The sequence below is a fragment of the Triturus cristatus genome, chromosome 4_2, assembly GCF_964204655.1.
Source record: "Triturus cristatus chromosome 4_2, aTriCri1.1, whole genome shotgun sequence".
In the NCBI taxonomy this organism is placed as follows: domain Eukaryota; kingdom Metazoa; phylum Chordata; class Amphibia; order Caudata; family Salamandridae; genus Triturus; species Triturus cristatus.
In genome coordinates this window covers 841,466,332-841,483,378 of record NC_140586.1, presented here as the reverse complement: position 1 = coordinate 841,483,378, position 17,047 = coordinate 841,466,332, and the positions used below count along the sequence as shown (strand labels likewise).

General features: G+C 45.5%; 1 protein-coding gene across 7 annotated transcripts in view; it reads right to left on the bottom strand.

The window, feature by feature from the left end:
• Positions 1-17,047, bottom strand: part of EIF2B3 (eukaryotic translation initiation factor 2B subunit gamma) — a 443,302-nt gene that overhangs the window by 293,303 nt on the left and 132,952 nt on the right. For all 7 annotated transcript variants that reach the window (XM_085602815.1, XM_085602814.1, XM_085602818.1 and 4 more), the window contains exon 5: positions 10,489-10,600. In XM_085602815.1, the coding sequence (XP_085458941.1) occupies positions 10,489-10,600 (112 nt within the window). The remainder of the gene's footprint in view (positions 1-10,488; positions 10,601-17,047) is intronic.

Genomic DNA, 17,047 nt, shown 5'->3' with positions numbered 1-17,047 from the left:
AGCAAAACGCAAATATAACCCGTACCGACACTTACTCACGTCGAGGGTTTGGTAAGGAGGATAGTCAGGTGTGGTGGAAGCAGAATGGTGGATTTCCAACCATGGATCAGAGTCTGCTAAGTTAGGAAGTCGTAGGAGGTGGATACTCGGGCATGGCGGAGAGCTGGTTACGGTAGAGAGTTGGGTAGAGTCGACAACCAGGCGCTATAAAGTGGAGAATGAGCTTCAGTACAGAATGAGGCACAGTATGGACATACCCAAGGTGGAGCATCAGGTAAAGTTAAACATTGGGAAGGATGTGGTAGACGACACTGTAGGGTGGAGAGTTCAGTACAGTTTCGAATCTGGAAAAGCAAGAGACTCCGATTTTGGGATTGATCAAGAGTCAATTGAGGGTCAGTCGCTACAGCAGAGACTCGGGTGATGGAGAAGAGGAGACTTGGGGACAGTAGAGCATCGAGCACAGGTGAAAAAGACTGGAAGCTTTGAGTGTTAGCTGAGATTGGGAATCAGGTGAGAGGAGAGCTCAGGATGATGAAATGCTTCAGTCTGGCATTCTGTATACTGCTGGCCTGGACCAGGAACCGGGGGGAAGCGGTTGAGGCGCATGTGAGTGAGCCTAGAGCCTGAGCACTACCGCGCTTTGCCTTACACATGCAGAATCCTGTAGCGGCACTGTGATTCGAAGGCTCAAGGATTGCAGCCCTGGTGGGCCTGACAGAGGCTTCTGGAAGACTTAGGAATGTGCTACAAGTGATCTTTTAAAGCTGAATTTATTTCCTTAGCAGGACTCGTCCCATGAGGCACAGAAGCTCAGTGCAGATGTTCTTGCCAGCCCTTCTGAAGGACGAGCTTCAGCCAGCCCCCTCCACATTAGTATGAGTTACAGATTTATTAAGTACAAGAGGAATTGAAGATTCCGCTTTGTTAAAAGGAGACAGAGCACAGAGCTTGGCTAAGTCGACTGCTCATCTGCAAGGTTTTACCCACAGACCAAGCAAAACGACATGGAGGTGACGAAGCGGGATGCAGGGAGGGAAGGATGGTGGTGTGGGTTGCAGGGCAAGGTTCCAGAATGGAAGGCAGATGAAGCACACCAACAATAGGGAGAAAAAAAGACTCTGAATACAACAGAGGGAGGACCACCAGAGGACGAGCTGCAGAAACATAGGCCGGCTGCCAACAGGCACTGTGCGGAGGGACGAGATTTAGGGGCTCACTGGCATCCAGGCGTGAAAGGCAGGAGGTCTGCCAGAGGACGAAGGCATGTCATTCTCACATCCCGCAGTGCAGTCCACTCTGCCCTGCCAAATGCCAGTAGGGGACCATGCTGCTTTGGCACACAGCCAGAGTGATGCAGCCCTAATAAAACCATGACAGGTGGCATTAAGCCAGTACAGAGTGCCACCCAATTCACACACAAGTAAAGCACACATACCCAGATGAACTACTCATCTTCTTTCACGTTCTCAGAGAAATGGTTCTCATGTTTCCGGTCAAAAGTATAATCTTCTCAACCAGGTCTCTGTATACATTGGTGCAGTACAGTACTGTGCAAGGGAAAATAGTTAGACGGTGGTGTGTGGGGGTGCTTTCCGCATTTATGGTTTATATCTGTTTATTATTGTTACAGCTTCTGCTCATCACAACAATGAACTTCCCATCATGGGAGATTCAGTCCCCTTGAAATCACATACATAGAGCGTAACTGTTGGAAAACGAGGCAGCATCTGTGAGGCCTGCACAAATAATATGACTACATTTGTCCTTCACTGGGAACCAAACACCCAATTGCAGCGCCTGACTCTCCGACGGTAGCGTTGCAGAGCAGTCTGAGGCTTACTCAAGGGAGGTGGTGTGGGCTAGTAATCGCCATTTACAGGTGCGCAAAAATAATACTCAATAAATGATTGTCCTTTACAGGTGCGCAAAAATAATACTCAATAATTGATTGTCCTGTCTGTACTTAGCTTTATAAAAGTAAGAGTACATTTATTAAACACACACTACTCAATACTATGCACCAATTTACAAATATACATAAGCTGCTGGAATTACTTTGTGACATTGCACCACCACTCCCATGTACGCACATCAGCCTGCCCCCAATGCAATTAGTTGAACATAACCTGGGGCGTGGGCCCTGCGCACTGGCACCATCCCAGTGGCGACCCACCCCATTACCTCAACAAGCATTAAAAATGGGTACACCCCGCCTTTACATCTTCCGGGGGTAGCCCCCGGGACCTGACCCACCCCGGGGGCATGATTGCGGCAGAGCCCCACGCACTTCGTCGTCGGTTCCAGGCGGGGTCAAAGGTCGCCTACCTTCTGGCGGCCATATCTCAGCCCCTGGGGGTCTGATCTGCCCCATTTTTGCGTCTTCTTGCGCCTCTCTGCCAGCCCCAGCCACTGGAAACACTCTCCTTGGCACTCGGAGCAGAGGGGGGCCATTCTGCTCAGAGTGCTCTTCACTGGCATCCTGCGCCAGCCTTTCGCCTGATTCTCCTCCTTGGCCTCTTTTCTCCCCCTGCAGAGGCCACTGCTTCCGCGCACCGGTCCTGGGCTCCTCTTCAGGTGCTGATAGGGTCCTGGGTGCAGTCAGAGGGTCTCTCCTTCCAACTACCCATTGCGCCAGGCTCCAGCACCTTCAGCCTCAGCAGACCACACCCCAGAGAGAGCTTCTCTTCCTGTGCAAGCACTTTTTAAAAGTTGAGTAGGGGGCTGTCAGGAAGTCTTTGTTGGTCCTATCAAACAGCGACACATCACTTCCCTGCCCCTGCTCCCTCCTTCTTGTCCAGCCTCTGGGTTTGTTCAAAATGGCGTTGTCCAGTGTCTCTGGCCACATGGCCTCTGAAACCCAACTCCTTCCCCCCTCACTGCCTTCCCTCCTTGGTGCAGCCTGGTGCCTGGCACCTAGTGATGGATGAGCCTGTAGCCCCACCCATCATCTCTTCATGGAGAGGAGGCCCTTGCTTGTGGTAGAAAGGTTATCAATCCATCCAGCTCAGGTCAGCCCTCAGCCTGGGTCTGGTCATGGCTGGCTCAGAGAAATATGACCGTTCTGGAAGACCCAAAAGCAGTACAAATATGACTTTGGACTCTGCAGAATACTTCTTTTCACATCCGCTACAGTGGACTTAAGCGCGTGTCTGGAATTTGTAGGTCTAATGGAAGTTAATCTAGCCCATGGGTTTCACATTCCCATAGGGGAATAATGAAGTAAAAAAACAGTAAGACACACTGACTTTCCCTGGCATGTTTCTTTCCAGTGTATAAAGCCTATTCCATGTCACCACCCAATACTGCAGAAGTCCTGCCACACCATTCACTTTGTAGCTGCTCCTGGACTGCGCACACTAGGAATCTCCCCTTCGCAGCCCGTACATGTGTGCACACGCATGTACACATGTGTCTGCATGTAACCAGCCTGGTGACTCTTACTCCAGCTGCTGCGCAGTGGCCTGGTCAAGCCAGGGGGACACCAGTAAAATCCCCATGCAGTCTCTTACATCCTGAGTTCACTGTGGGTGAGTCCCAACTTATGAGGCTCCCCCACTGTAACAGCTCAACAATTAGGTGCTCAAAAAGTGAAAAATCCAGGCGGCCCATAGTGTCAGAACTACCTTCTAACAGTGACTTTTCAACAATAACAGGTAAGGGCATTGGGGAGTCCTAGCAGGGTATATAACGAGAACCAGCGGAGGTGGGTGTGGAAGTATGTGTCGATATCATCCAGGACAGAATCCCAGAATGAGGTTACCTTTGGGCAGTCCCAGAGGATGTGAGTGAGGGTGCCCTTAGCCCGCATTGTCACCAGCAACACTCGCTACGAGTCGGGTTACCCGTGTGAAGCCTAACGGGGGCTGAATACAAGTCGGTGGCAGTTTCAGTGCTGGATGCATTATATGCAGCGTGTCTCGCTCTATAAAAGATATCATGCCTGCTTTCCTCTTTTAACTGCCATAAGAAAATGTTGCTCGCCGCTACGACATGACCATATTTACAGTAAACTTGGCATGAATGTACACCTTAAGCAAAAATCTGGATTTCTGCAATTTAATAGTTTCATAGTTTGAGATGTTAGCATTCGAAAAAAGGTGCAGCTTGGGCTTGAAAGGGTTTACATTTTTGTATATCTTGACCCTTGTAGAGACTTTTATTGAATTGTTTACAACTTTAGCACCGTTTGACGAATAAGCATGGCATTTGGCAGACACTTAGCAGGCTGAGGCAGGGCTACTCTTGATAGTTTCATATTCTTTCAGATTCATTAACGTGAGGCCCGGTTAAAATAAGTGAGGGGCAAACATTTTTTCATGTGTTAATAAGTCTGACACTCTGTGACGAATCTGCACAACATCTGTCAGAAGTTTAGAAGGATTACTTTTTCACTGGTGACACTATTTCAAGAGGGCAAAGCAAAGGTGGGCACAATAAAAATCTCATTTACAAATAACTTGGGTACTGTTTGATCAATCTTTATCAAATGCGACAGGCAGTTAACAAGTTACAGTGGGGGCAGGTGTTTGAGGTTTCGTGCTGATCAATGAGTGGCGGGGCAAAATTTAAGGGGGTGGGAGAACATTTTTGAGTTTATAATAAATACTTTTAACACCTTTTGATGGATCTGCACAAAATTAGATAGCTTGTTGAATTCTAAATTGCATGCAAGTCCATGGGGGCAGATTTAAAGGAAGTCAACTAAGTATTCACTTGCTAACAAAGTTGGCACAGATTGATGAAACCAACAAAAAGTTGGAAGGCATTTACCAGGCTTAGCTTTCTGTTACAACACCCAGTTTTGAAAAGTTCCAGCAGGGTGGAGGGGCAGGAGGGCATGGGGTGGCAAAAAGAAAAGTAGGGTCCATGCAAGGCCAGGCAGACCCTTTGGCAAACCACAGTGCTCACGGCCAAATGAGGCTGGGCACAGTGCCTGGCTGAAGGCCATGTGCAGCATCGAATGGCTGGTGAATGCAGCATGTCATCAAAAAAGACATTTCTTGAAAATGGTTAGTGATTAGTTGTGCATCAGCAAACACAAAACTAAAAACACTCTGGAATGTGCTAAATAGGCAGAGAAGGATGCACTTCACAATCTTGCCCTACGTCACAGGCCTTCATATTGTTGGTAGTGATGTCCAAAGTAACTCCTCATTTAGCCTCACTTCACAGGTCTTTGCTAAGAAGATAAACCTTTGCTCATTGAAAATCAGTCTCTATAATATATCATCTTTCTGACTCTTTCGATCACTAGGCATTTAATTTCTTTATCTGTACGCCCCTACTTAATAAATGCTCAACTAAAGGCGTGAACTCTCCCTTTAGTCTGATTGCACATCTATGTTCTATTTTACTACACCTTACTTCTGTGGTAGTTAGTCCAATGTAGATTGTTTCACAAGGAACATAGATCTGCAGTCAGACTGAAGACGTTGTATATTTAGCACTCTTCCTAATTTTTTGGGGGTGGACTGTATGTGTTTGAATGTTAGATAAGAGAGAGCGTTAAAAGGATCTTGATAAAAAGGCGGGCCTCTAAGTATTCACTTTAATACTAAAAGAGATTATGAAAGATGTGTAACCTTATTTAAGAAAAGCAATAGTTGTATAATTGATTTACGCAGATGAAGGCATTCTTGGCATCTCTGCTACGTGAAGATAGCCATTGATTCACTCTGGAGAGAATATACAACAAGCATTTGCAATGCAAGAGGCTTCGCAGTCACGCAAGTTTGAGCTATTGGCATTGTAAATGACAATGCCTTTTATTTATGTTTTGGGTTTTAAAACATAAATAGAAGGTGCAGTACCGCAAGCTGTTCAAAGAAGTCCCTAGTGAGCAAGGCACCAGCACTGCTTGTCTATGTGCAGCACCGCAAGCTGCTCCTAGGGTCCCTAGTGAGCATCATAAACCTTGAAGATATGGTAAATCCACCCTACCCATAATGCATTGCATGCAAGACAGTATCACAAGTACATTCAAATAGCTATGTCCATATATACAATTAGTAGCTTTGAAATGTGACAAAAGAATTATATTAATTCCGGATTAGGTTAGGTTGTACTCTATGTGGAGCTGATGAAGGGAAATGTATAGAAGGTCTAATATAAATGTGAGATGTGGTGAGTGCAGTACCGCAAGCTACTCTTAGATCACGAGTGAACAAGGCACCAGCACTGCCAGTACCGCAAGCTGCTCCTAGAGGGCCCTAGTGAGCATTATAAACTTTTTGTCACATATAGTACTCTCATAACGCATTGCATGCAAGACAGTACCACAGTACATTCAATATATACAATTAGTAGCTTTGAAATGTGACAAAAGAATTATTTTATCAATTTCGGATTACATTATACTCTACGTGGAGCTGATGAAGGGAAATTTATAGAAGGGCTAATATAGATGTGCAGGTGCAGTACCGCAAGCTGCGCCTAGAGGCCCCAGTGAGCATCAAACCTTTGGTGACATATGGTACTCCCATAATGCATTGCATGCAAGACAGTACCACAAGTACATTTAAATAGCTATGTCCATATATAAATTAATAGCTTTGAAATGTGACAAAACAATTATATTAATTCTAATTAGGTTGTACTCTATGTGGAGCTGATGTAGGGAAATTTATAGAATGTCTAATATAAATGTGAGATGTGTAGGTGCAGTACCGCAAGATGCGCCTAGAAGTCCCTAGTGAGCATCATAAACTTTGAAGATATGGTAAATCCACCCTACCCATAATGCATTGCATACAAGACAGTATCACAGTACATTTAATATATACAATTAGTAGCTTTTAAATGTGACACAATAATTATTTTATTAATTCCGGATTAGGTTATACTCTATGTGGAGCTGATGAAGGGAAATGTATAGACGGTCTGATATAAATGTGAGATATCTAGGTGCAATACCTCAAGCTGTGCCTAGAGGTCCCTAGTGAGCATCATAAACTTTGAAGATATGGTAAATCCACCCTCCCCATAATGCATTGCATGCAAGACAGTACCACAGTACATTCAATATATACAATTAGTGGCTTTGAAATGTGACAAAAGAATGATTACATTAATTCCGGATTAGGTTGTTCTCTATGTGGAGCTGATAAAGGGAAATTTATAGAAGTTCTAATATAAATGTGAGATGTGCTAGCCGGAACAACAGCCAAGCTTCAGAACAGACTTCAGCGCATCCAGAACGCCTCCGCCTGACTCATCCTAGACGTCCCCCGACGCAGCCACATCTCGAGCCACCTGAGAGACCTACACTGGCTCCCTGTCAACAAGAGGATCACGTTCAGCCTCCTCACCCACGCACACAAATCTCTCCACGACCTGGGCCCAAGATACCTCAACAACCGCCTCGCCTTCTACGCACCCACTCGCCAGCTACAATCCGCGCGCCTCGCCCTCGCCGCCGTCCCTCGCATCCAGAGAGCCACCTCCGGAGGAAGATCCTTCTCCTACCTGGCGGCTAAGACATGGAACTCTCTGCCCATCCACCTTCGGCTGACCCAGGACCACCTCGCCTTCAGGAAACAGCTCAAGACCTGGCTGTTCGAGCAGTAGCAGACCCCCTTCCCCAAGCGCCTTGAGACCCCTCCGGGTGAGTAGTGCGCGATATAAATGCCTTGATTGATTGATTGATTGATTGATTGATTGATTGATTGTGAGTAAAGTAACCACAGCCAGCCATGTTAAGGATCAAGTGGTGTGTCCTGTCTGAAGGCCTCTAAGAAAATAGTGCCTTGAGGCTGTAATTAAAACCAAGGGCGTAACAACACATGTAATAGTGGGGTGTCCTCATGTGAGGTTACAAAAAGAGACAGGGCGGTACTAAAGAGGGACTACAAAGCCTAATGACCAATGAAAAGCCACCATTTACATAGCATAGGACAGGGACAGGAGCCAATTAAAAAGATGGGCAGGAAGTAGGCAGGGCTTTGTGCACACATATCCTGAATACAGCATGTCTAGAAGAGACAGCGCAAGCGCGGTCTAGGCGAGACATAAAAAAACGTGAGTGGCAATACTAACTCTTGGAACAGATCATGAAATAATTGGACATTAAGTCAAAATAAATCACTTACTTGCTAAGAATATTGTATAAATGTTTTTTATATATTTACAAACAAATCGTACTGGATGAGACAAAAGGACTGAATTAAAGATGTTAACAGACAGAAAATGATTCATGTATCCTGATGAAGGCTAGTAACAGTGAGCCGAATGTTTGAAAGCAAAGTCGATAAGGGGGACAATAAGTGGCTAAAATAAAGATAAGAATACAGAATGGATAACCAGAGGGGAATGCACAAAATGGAAAATTTCATGAGAAGAATTATTGGGAGTGAATGTGGGTGCCTGTCTGGCTAGAATAGGTTTTAGTTTATAATAATGAAAGACATTTTAGAAGGGCGATGTATTTTCGAAACTCTTACAATTCTGTAGGTTGTTAGCAAAGGAATAAAGAGATCTGCATAATGCAATGGACAGGGTGGGATGTGGTAAATTAAAATAATAGATGAAGAGATAAAAATGACTCTCGCCCTGTGCCTTTCTTTTCAAGAGAATGCATTAGCAACAGGCCTACCATTAGATAAATTTAAAAAAAGTACAGTTGAGCCCCTCAAACCTGGCTACCCCCCCACCCTGCCAATATTCTGGTGCCAGTTCAGGCTGCTAGCATGTGCCAACGGGGGAGAGAGGGAAAGTGGGTAAAGTACTTATAATAGAGTCAAGTCAGAACTTATTGAAATACCCTTATCAAGGGAAGAAGGAAGAGAGGAAAGCAGATTTGGGAGAAGGGCCCAGCGTCTTCGGGAGGGCCTTTCCACCTTTCAGAAGAATAACTAGCATTCTTTTTAACTGGTATTTGAGAGAGGTTGATAAAAAACAAACAAATGGAAAGAGAAGCGAAGCAGTATCACGCGTGAAGAATAAACTAATGAATTATGACAATCTAAGACAAACATGGCACCTGTCTATTAAAAACACAATTTTACCTAACACAGCAGAAACAAGACACTTCACAATAAATAATGCATTACAAATTGTACTCCATTATAGGCAGCCACTTTTGTCTGAATAGTGCGTTTTCTTTGCTCTTGCTCTTTATCTGGCCACAGTGCAAATCAAATGTCTTTTCTTGTATCAGTTTGCAGTGCTCTGAACCATTCAGGGATTTCTATATTAAAGTGCACCCACTTCAAAAAAAGTAATAGATCCAGTAAACTCCATAACACAAATTCTCATCAAATACCTTCTCTCAAAAACTGAGCACTGTGGGGCAATCGGAAAGATTAGCATTGAGAGAACCTCATCTAGGGCTACTTGAACACACGTGTGTTGGGGTACCGTATATCCTTGACAAGGTAGGAAATATCCGCATATGTAAATTAGCCAGTCTGAAGTAACCAACAATATAAGAAAATGTGTCGCTCAGTATTTCCATGCATAGTGGAATATCAAGTCCTCAAAGCCACTATTAGATGTTTTTGCCAAATCTGAGTCACTTATCATGGGGCTATGAAATACTCACTTAAGAAAGGTGGGGGCAAAGATGGGTGGGGGCAAAGCTCAAGGGATCATGGAAAGCTGGATTCCAAACATTCCTTCAACTTACTGCACTTGAAAAGAGAACGGCTAGTAAAACCATGTAGGCTCACAGGTGGCATGGTGTGAGTTGGCCAATATGTTCAATGCACTGCTGCAGTCAGGGTTGCTACAAGTGGTCAGTGATGCTGGGGGGAATATCACACATCATCCCAAATATGAGCTTCATAAGAAGCAGTTCAACTCCCAGTCCCAAAGGCATTGAAGGGTGTCTAATGCCATTAGGATTTTTCAGTGTGAGTGGCCTTCAGCTCGATTTACTTACAATCGTTCAGAAACTGTAGGTGGAAGAAAGTATGTCTGACCTCCATACTCAGAATCCATAGCTTGTGCTATGTATGACCCTGAAGTTACCCAATAATACTGTCTGGCATCAGATTGAGTTAAGTACCGGTCACGTGTTCAATCTACGATGATAAGCCTGGTGTGGTCATTTCAAATTCCAATTGAAGGAGGTGATAACAGACTGAAGCCTCTTATACAAGTAATGGAGAATATGCCAAGTAATGGAGAATACGCCAAGTAATGGAGAATACGCCAAGTAATGGCCCAAAACAGAGGTAGGTAGATATGTAGTATGGACATTTTGAGGAGCTAAATCCATCAGAGGAGTGGTGAGAGCAAAACATGTCAGGATAAGTTCTATTGCACCCCGAGTATTGAACCATTTGATGGATTCCTTTGTGGGTGCTGTAAACATTTAGCAAAAAGAGGGAAAACCGAGAACTAACACATACAAAGAACATGCAAACACTCCCCATTGTTTCACTAAGGAAGGAAAATGCCTCTCTCTTTTCTATGATCTTAATAACACCCCCTCCTGTTTCTCCGCCCACCATCCCGTCCCAGGCGCAACCTCTACTGCGTGCTTACTTTTGTAGGATGGACTTCTTCACCACCAGTTCTTCTTCCATGTCGGCCTCGTTGGACATGTATAGCAGTCTCTTCCCTGAGCCGTCCACTCCAATGAAGTCACGCTCTTCCACTAGAAGAGATGTGAGGAGAGAGCCGGTGTGATGGGCAAGCTGGTAATCTTGCTTTAATTACAAGAGGACATGTATTTTATTTTGAAGTATTTTCATACACAGGCATGTACAGCATCTCGCTGAGCAAGAGAGGCAGAGTTCATGCACGCAAAGAAGCATTGGTACATTCAAATGCAATCTACATCAAGGATGGCAAGGCAGAAACCACAAAGTCAGAGGCTACCACATCATAGTTGGTGGGTTGGAGTACGCTCTAGAAATACGTACAATGTTTTGATTGATGTGGGAACTGTGCACGGAGAAAGTAGCAAAAACACAAGACATTGTTACATAATGCCCAAACACAAAGTCCATCCTCATCCTCAGTCATACTGTTGCTAAAAAATCTAAGCCGTCCTGGCCAAAAAACTCAGACTGACAATTTGACAGTTTGCTAGTCTGCCTCAGTCTCTGCTTCCAGTAACCCACAAAACTAAAACCCCTCCAGGCCCTCTAAGTCTAGGACCTCCCGGGCAAGGTAAGGTGGTATCTTGGGATGGGACTGCATCTCAGGTCTATGCATGTGCGGTCAGTTTGTTTCTTCAATCCAAAGGACCCTCCTTCTGGACCTGAACTTAACAGCACAAGTGCAGATGGATCTCAGGCCCAGGCTCCAGACCACACACCACAGGCTCAAACAAGGAACACACTACATTTCCTATGTGGTATCTTGGCTGTGGAATTCTCTCCACGAGTACCTATGGACCACAGGCAATCATTCATCTTTAGAAAAATACTGAAAACATATCTTTGCCAAGAAGCTAAACTTAGAAAGGCAGATAATAGCACCAGGATGCGTGCTAATAATAAAAACAAAATTAACATTAACATCCGTGGAGAGGGTTATAGGGACACTTACAGTTGTCTTTGGGGGCGTGGCCTGCTGGCCAAGATGGAGGACACATAACTTGGCATGGTCCCCACATTCCCGACTATCTGACAGAATCCTAAATCATCAGCAGTCTGAGTGGGTGGTGAGACAGTCGCCCCCAGGCTGCTGCCTAAAAAGGAGGGAGAGTAATTGACTATCCCTGGTGTGGCCGGCAGAGTGAGCGCACTTCCTCCAAGCACACAACGGCTCACAAGTTGGCGGCTGGACAGTGGGATCCAAGAAGGCTGTGGAGCTAGCCGTGTGGAGTGATAGGCTCAGCAGACTCCAAGTGTAGGTGAAGGCTGGGGGACCTGCTCAGGAAGCGCGGGCCCCCAGAGGCTTCTCTTTCCTTCCTGTCCCTGGTCCGGCGTTCCGGCGGGAGATGGAGAGTGATGCTGGAGCCTGCTGAGTGGCTGGCATAGACATGGGGCAGAACAGAGCCTTCTCGTAGAGGCAGCAGGCCCCAAGAGGAGCAAAGAGCCAGGTGGGTCTGGTGGGGGGTGCAGGCCACTGCCGCAAAGCAGATTCTGCTTGCAGCCTGGACCCTGGTGCTTGGGCAAGGACCCTCAGGCGGGGGCAGTGAAGGCGCCTTCTCCCCCTCATGGCCTCTGATTCTGGCACCTAGTGACCTGAACTGGCATGGTAGACACGGAAAATAAGAAGTGCCGCATCCCTCTTCCCAGTTCGGTGTCCGAAGAGTAGACTGCTGCGGGGGAGCCTAGGCCCTTGTGAGGGCTCGATTGGCAAGGACAAGTTGTGACAGACTGGACAGTGGTATGTCAGAGCCCAGTGGAAGCAACCCAAACTGTAACTCTCACCTACAGTTACAAGTGGCAAATGCAACAAGCATTGGCATAGCCAATAGGTCTCGCCTTTGGGACTTTATAAGTGTTTAGCCATGCAACAGTGGCATAACTAAATACTTATAAGGTCCCAAAAGTGAGACCTACTGGCTATGCAAAGCGGCTGTGCGGCCGCGAAAGTGAAAGTGATCGTAATCGCGATCACGATCAAACATCAAAGCGGCCGTGTGGCTGCGTAAGTGAAAGTAATTGCGGTAAATCGCGGTAATGCGCGGCGCGTGCGCCCGCGCACATGCACTGTAGCTCTAGGCTGGCCTGGTAGCACTTTCTGGAGCCCTCTCAATAAGTCTCGCCAGACCAGCGCATGCGCTGGGTCAGGCGAAACCTAAAAATTGGGTCCAATGCCTTAACACCTTGTGCTGGAAGGACATGTCTCTTTTCTTGTCAGTTTGGGGACCTATTGGGCCACATAGGGCCGTAGCAAATTAAGCGCTGCAAAGTCCTGGATGTGGGAGTAACACAGACGGGGAGTAGGGACGGGGACTCCTTGCTCCCTGTGGACACGAAGGCCTGGAACAGGGCTGGAGGGGGCACGTTGAGCCACACCTAGTCCGTACAATTTAGAAGAGCATGGAGCCTGAGTAATTTCTTTGCATAATGTGTAAAGTGCTCTGATACCTTTGGGTCTAGCTAGCGCTATATAAAATTCTAAAATAAATAAATAATGATGGTCAAATGCTGCTCCTGGAGTGGGGAGGGGAGCTTGGGTGAGAAGTTGGCACTCTGGGCTTTTTGTACTTCAAATGGACAACCCACAAAGCCTCAAAATGGCGGGAGACAAGAGTGCCCAATCACAAGCAAAAATGGAGAGATACAGTCCTGCAAGCCCTTAAGGATTCCAGGTCAGCGCTAGAGGGCAAAATGGATGAAATCAGAGTGGATGTATCCCTGATACACCAGGATCTTTTTAAAACCATTAAAAGAGTTGCTGAAGAGCATTGGTGGAAGGTAAGCCCCAAACAATTCAAGCAGCAATGGCCCATTTGGCTGGGATCTCCAGAAGCCTGGATGATAGAGTTGAGGAGGCCGAAGGGAGGACAAGGAGAAACAAAATCAGCATTGTAGGAATACCTGAGAGGGTAGAGGGTTCCTCAGTAGCTCAATTTTTAATGACATGGCTCAAAACCCTGGCTTCCACTTAGCACACCACTGAGGCCTATCATTGCCTTCTTTCTCAATTATGATGTCCGAGACATTATAGTATGAGAGGCACGGTCTAGACAAACTATGTTTGAAAATTGGAAAATCCTATTGTGCCTGGACTACACGTGCTCAGTGCAGCAACAGCGCTGCTCCTTTCTAGCTGTCAAGCAAAAACTCAAAGCCATGTACCTGGACTATATACTCATGTTCCTGACTAAGCTCCGGGTTAACTTCCAAAGCAGAATGTGTTTTAAAAAAAAAAATCATAACACTAGAGACAGTCTGGGTTGAGAAGAGAAAACCACTGAGGGTCCAGCAGACCAATCAGGGACCCTCCCTGACGGCGGCAGAGCTACTGTTCCCCAAATGTACAGATCCCAGCAGCATGGGTGGACGGGTAAAAAACAGTCTCCGGCTGAGCGGAGATGTGGAAACGAGGGGCTCGAGTGGGCAGGACTTAGGAGAAGAGTTCACAAAGGGTTTGAGAAGGTAGCCATTCTAGTGAGAAAGAGCCCCCCTACTTTCAGATCGTTAAGGTGGATTGATCCAAATGGATGTTATGTAGGAGTAAAGGGTAAATTGGGAAGACAGTCATTACTGATATTGAATGTATATGCATCTCTCACAATCCAACAGATAGTGTTAGACAAAACAGAACCCATACTAACATAGGCAAATGGTACGGGATCTGGATAGAACAACATTCACATACAACCACATGCTTTTAGCACAATTTGCTCATGCACTTGGCCTAGCTGACATTTGGAGAGACGAACAATATTGGTTCCTATCAGGTGTCCATGAGACACTCTCCTTGGACTACAGTTTCAATCCAACAGGTGCAATCACGTACAGAAGGTGGAATACTTGGCTAGAGGCCTATCTGGCTGTTCCCATCTTAAGATCACACTGGGGAAAACTAGACAACCACAGGATGAACAACTGGCGATTAGATACTTGGGAACTCAAAGATAAAGAGATAGTAACTAGACTTCAAGTGGACTCTACACTGTATTTTGTATAAAACATAGGGTCTGTGGAATCCCCGCCAAATACTTTAGGAGAATATAAATCGGACACAGAATATCGTGGCTCAAAAAAGCAATGAAAGGCAATGCAAATTGCAGTTTTAGATGAAGAGATACTGAAGACTATACACGGAGACAGGATCGCAAGATAATATTTGAAATCTAGAGGCCGGACAGGAAGAATACCACCATGTAACCCACAATGCAACCAAGCAGCATTTTCTCTCCCTGCAGAGAAACTTTATGATGTTGGAGACAAAACATGTTGCCTCATAGCTTAGGTTGGGTAAGAGAGAGGAGGAATTTATGCAGTGAAGAAGACATTAATGCTTTCCTGGGGCGGGGGCTAGCGGTACTAACTCTAGGGGAGGATAGTAGGGACTCATTAGAACAAGATCTTTCACTGACAGAGATAGTAGATGCCCTGGAGCAAATGCAGACTGGCAAGACTCCGGGATCTAATGAAATCCCGGTGGAATTGTGTATACAAATATCACCATTGTTGGGTCCATACCTCCTAAATATGTTTAATGAGGCAAAAGAGTCAGGCTACTAGCACCAGCAGGGTCTTTCAGCAGCCAGAGAGATGATACAAGAGAATTTTCTTGCCATCCTGTTCTGTCCCTTTCAAATGTATCCCAAGTGTAACATGTGGAAAACCTGTAAAGCAGGATTTGATACTGTGCAGTTAAAAGGAGGCCTACAGCCCCCTCCATATTTGGTTGAATTTAGAGGAATCCGCTCTGCCTATTCAGTTCAGCCTATTGTTTGCTCCTGGGACCTATTTTTCCCCCTTTTCACACCTTTACAAGGCGAATAACTGGCTGGGATAAGGCAGAGACTTCTGCTTATTAGCTGCCTAAAAGTTCAGGCAGGTAAAGGGTAACTTTCTGAAACGTACTTCTCCATAATATTTAAGAGAAAGTGGACTTCACCATTGACCTAGATTTTGAATGACAATTGAAAAGTAGTTGTTTTATTATTATTCCCAAGTTGGCAGTATTAATATTGTAATCTGCATATAGGACTTATGGACTTGTCACAGTGAATAGTCTTTTGGGCCTTGTCATTACAGAGACAAGGTAATAGTAATTGTCTACTACTTTTAAATATAATGCTCCCTCTTTTGCAAGCTACAAGGATTACTACGGGGTGACATACTAACATTTAAAGGGGAGGTTTTTACCTGTTTTTTTTTTTTTTTACCTAAATGGTTATTTAACAGATTGTATTTCAGGGTACACTGCAGCAGCGTGGCTACACAGGGTAGGTCTCTAGGCATGTTTGTACTGCTACTGTAGTAGATGGCACAATAGATGCATTTCAACTTCCGTGCCATGTGTGCACTTTCTTTTTCTTTATTGATTTTTCAGTTAACACAACACAAAACCAATTATACATTGTCAATACAAGGGTACAGTTCAGGCTATTGTTACCGGTTGCATCATACCCATCATATTTAGACCACATTGAAGTAAATGTATCCATAAGTGTTTCTTCAAGACATTCAATAAGGTTACACATGTCAATAGCAATGTACAGTCATTCACAATTTGCCAATTATTCTAACGTTGCCACCCCATCCCCACCTTCTGCTCGAGCAATTAGCGCAGCCCCAGCTCCTGCTCCCTCCGATTCTCCTGTTTCTCTACCCACCAGGTATTGCTGGAATAGACTCCAATAAGCTCTTGGCATAGCCTGCGGAGGTAGAGCCATGGGTGTACTTTTTACAGCAAATAACAGGGACTTATAGGCAAGTTAAAAGTTCCTATCCGGAATAAGCCAATGTAAGAAGAAAAGCAGAGCATAGGCACTTTACTACTGGTTAGCAAGGGTAAAGTGCACAAGTTCTAAAACCAGAGAAAATATAGGGTCCAGAAAAAGGCTAAGAAAAGTCTGAGGTGACCACACAGAAAATGGGAATTTCGTGCATATGGTATGCCAGAGCAGCGTTCTCGACTCCCTGAATTGTACATAACTACTACAAATCTTGAAGAGATTTGGGCTCAGTTTGAATTTTGGAAATGGGTAGCCTTATTCCGTAAATTGCCAACGGCGCCGGTGAAGGTCAATGAAGTGCCTTCAAAGGCATTCAAGCTGGAGAATGGCACTCGGCAGAGGTACCTACTGTTACCTCTGAAGTTTCAAATCTATATAAGATTGGTAGGAGGGGAAGGGCAAGAGACATGGCTCACAACAATAAGGTGTTGTGGCGAGTCGGGCCAGTCCACTACCAACGTTTTCGGGGATTTGGTTTGTTGGACGGCCCTGCTATTTCAGAAGGGCTACCAAGCTGCTCAATCGATGATCTTGGAGTGAGAGCACTTCAGAAACGGTTGTTAGCTAATTGTGTCATACCCTAGAGGCAGATTTCATCGTAGGGGCCCAGCCTGGAGGGAAATGGGCAGTATTGGGTGGCAATGGGCAGCATGTAGCTTCAGGCTCAGAAAGAATACTTCAGAACCACACAGGTCGTCATAGAGTTGCTCTTCAAAGTACAGG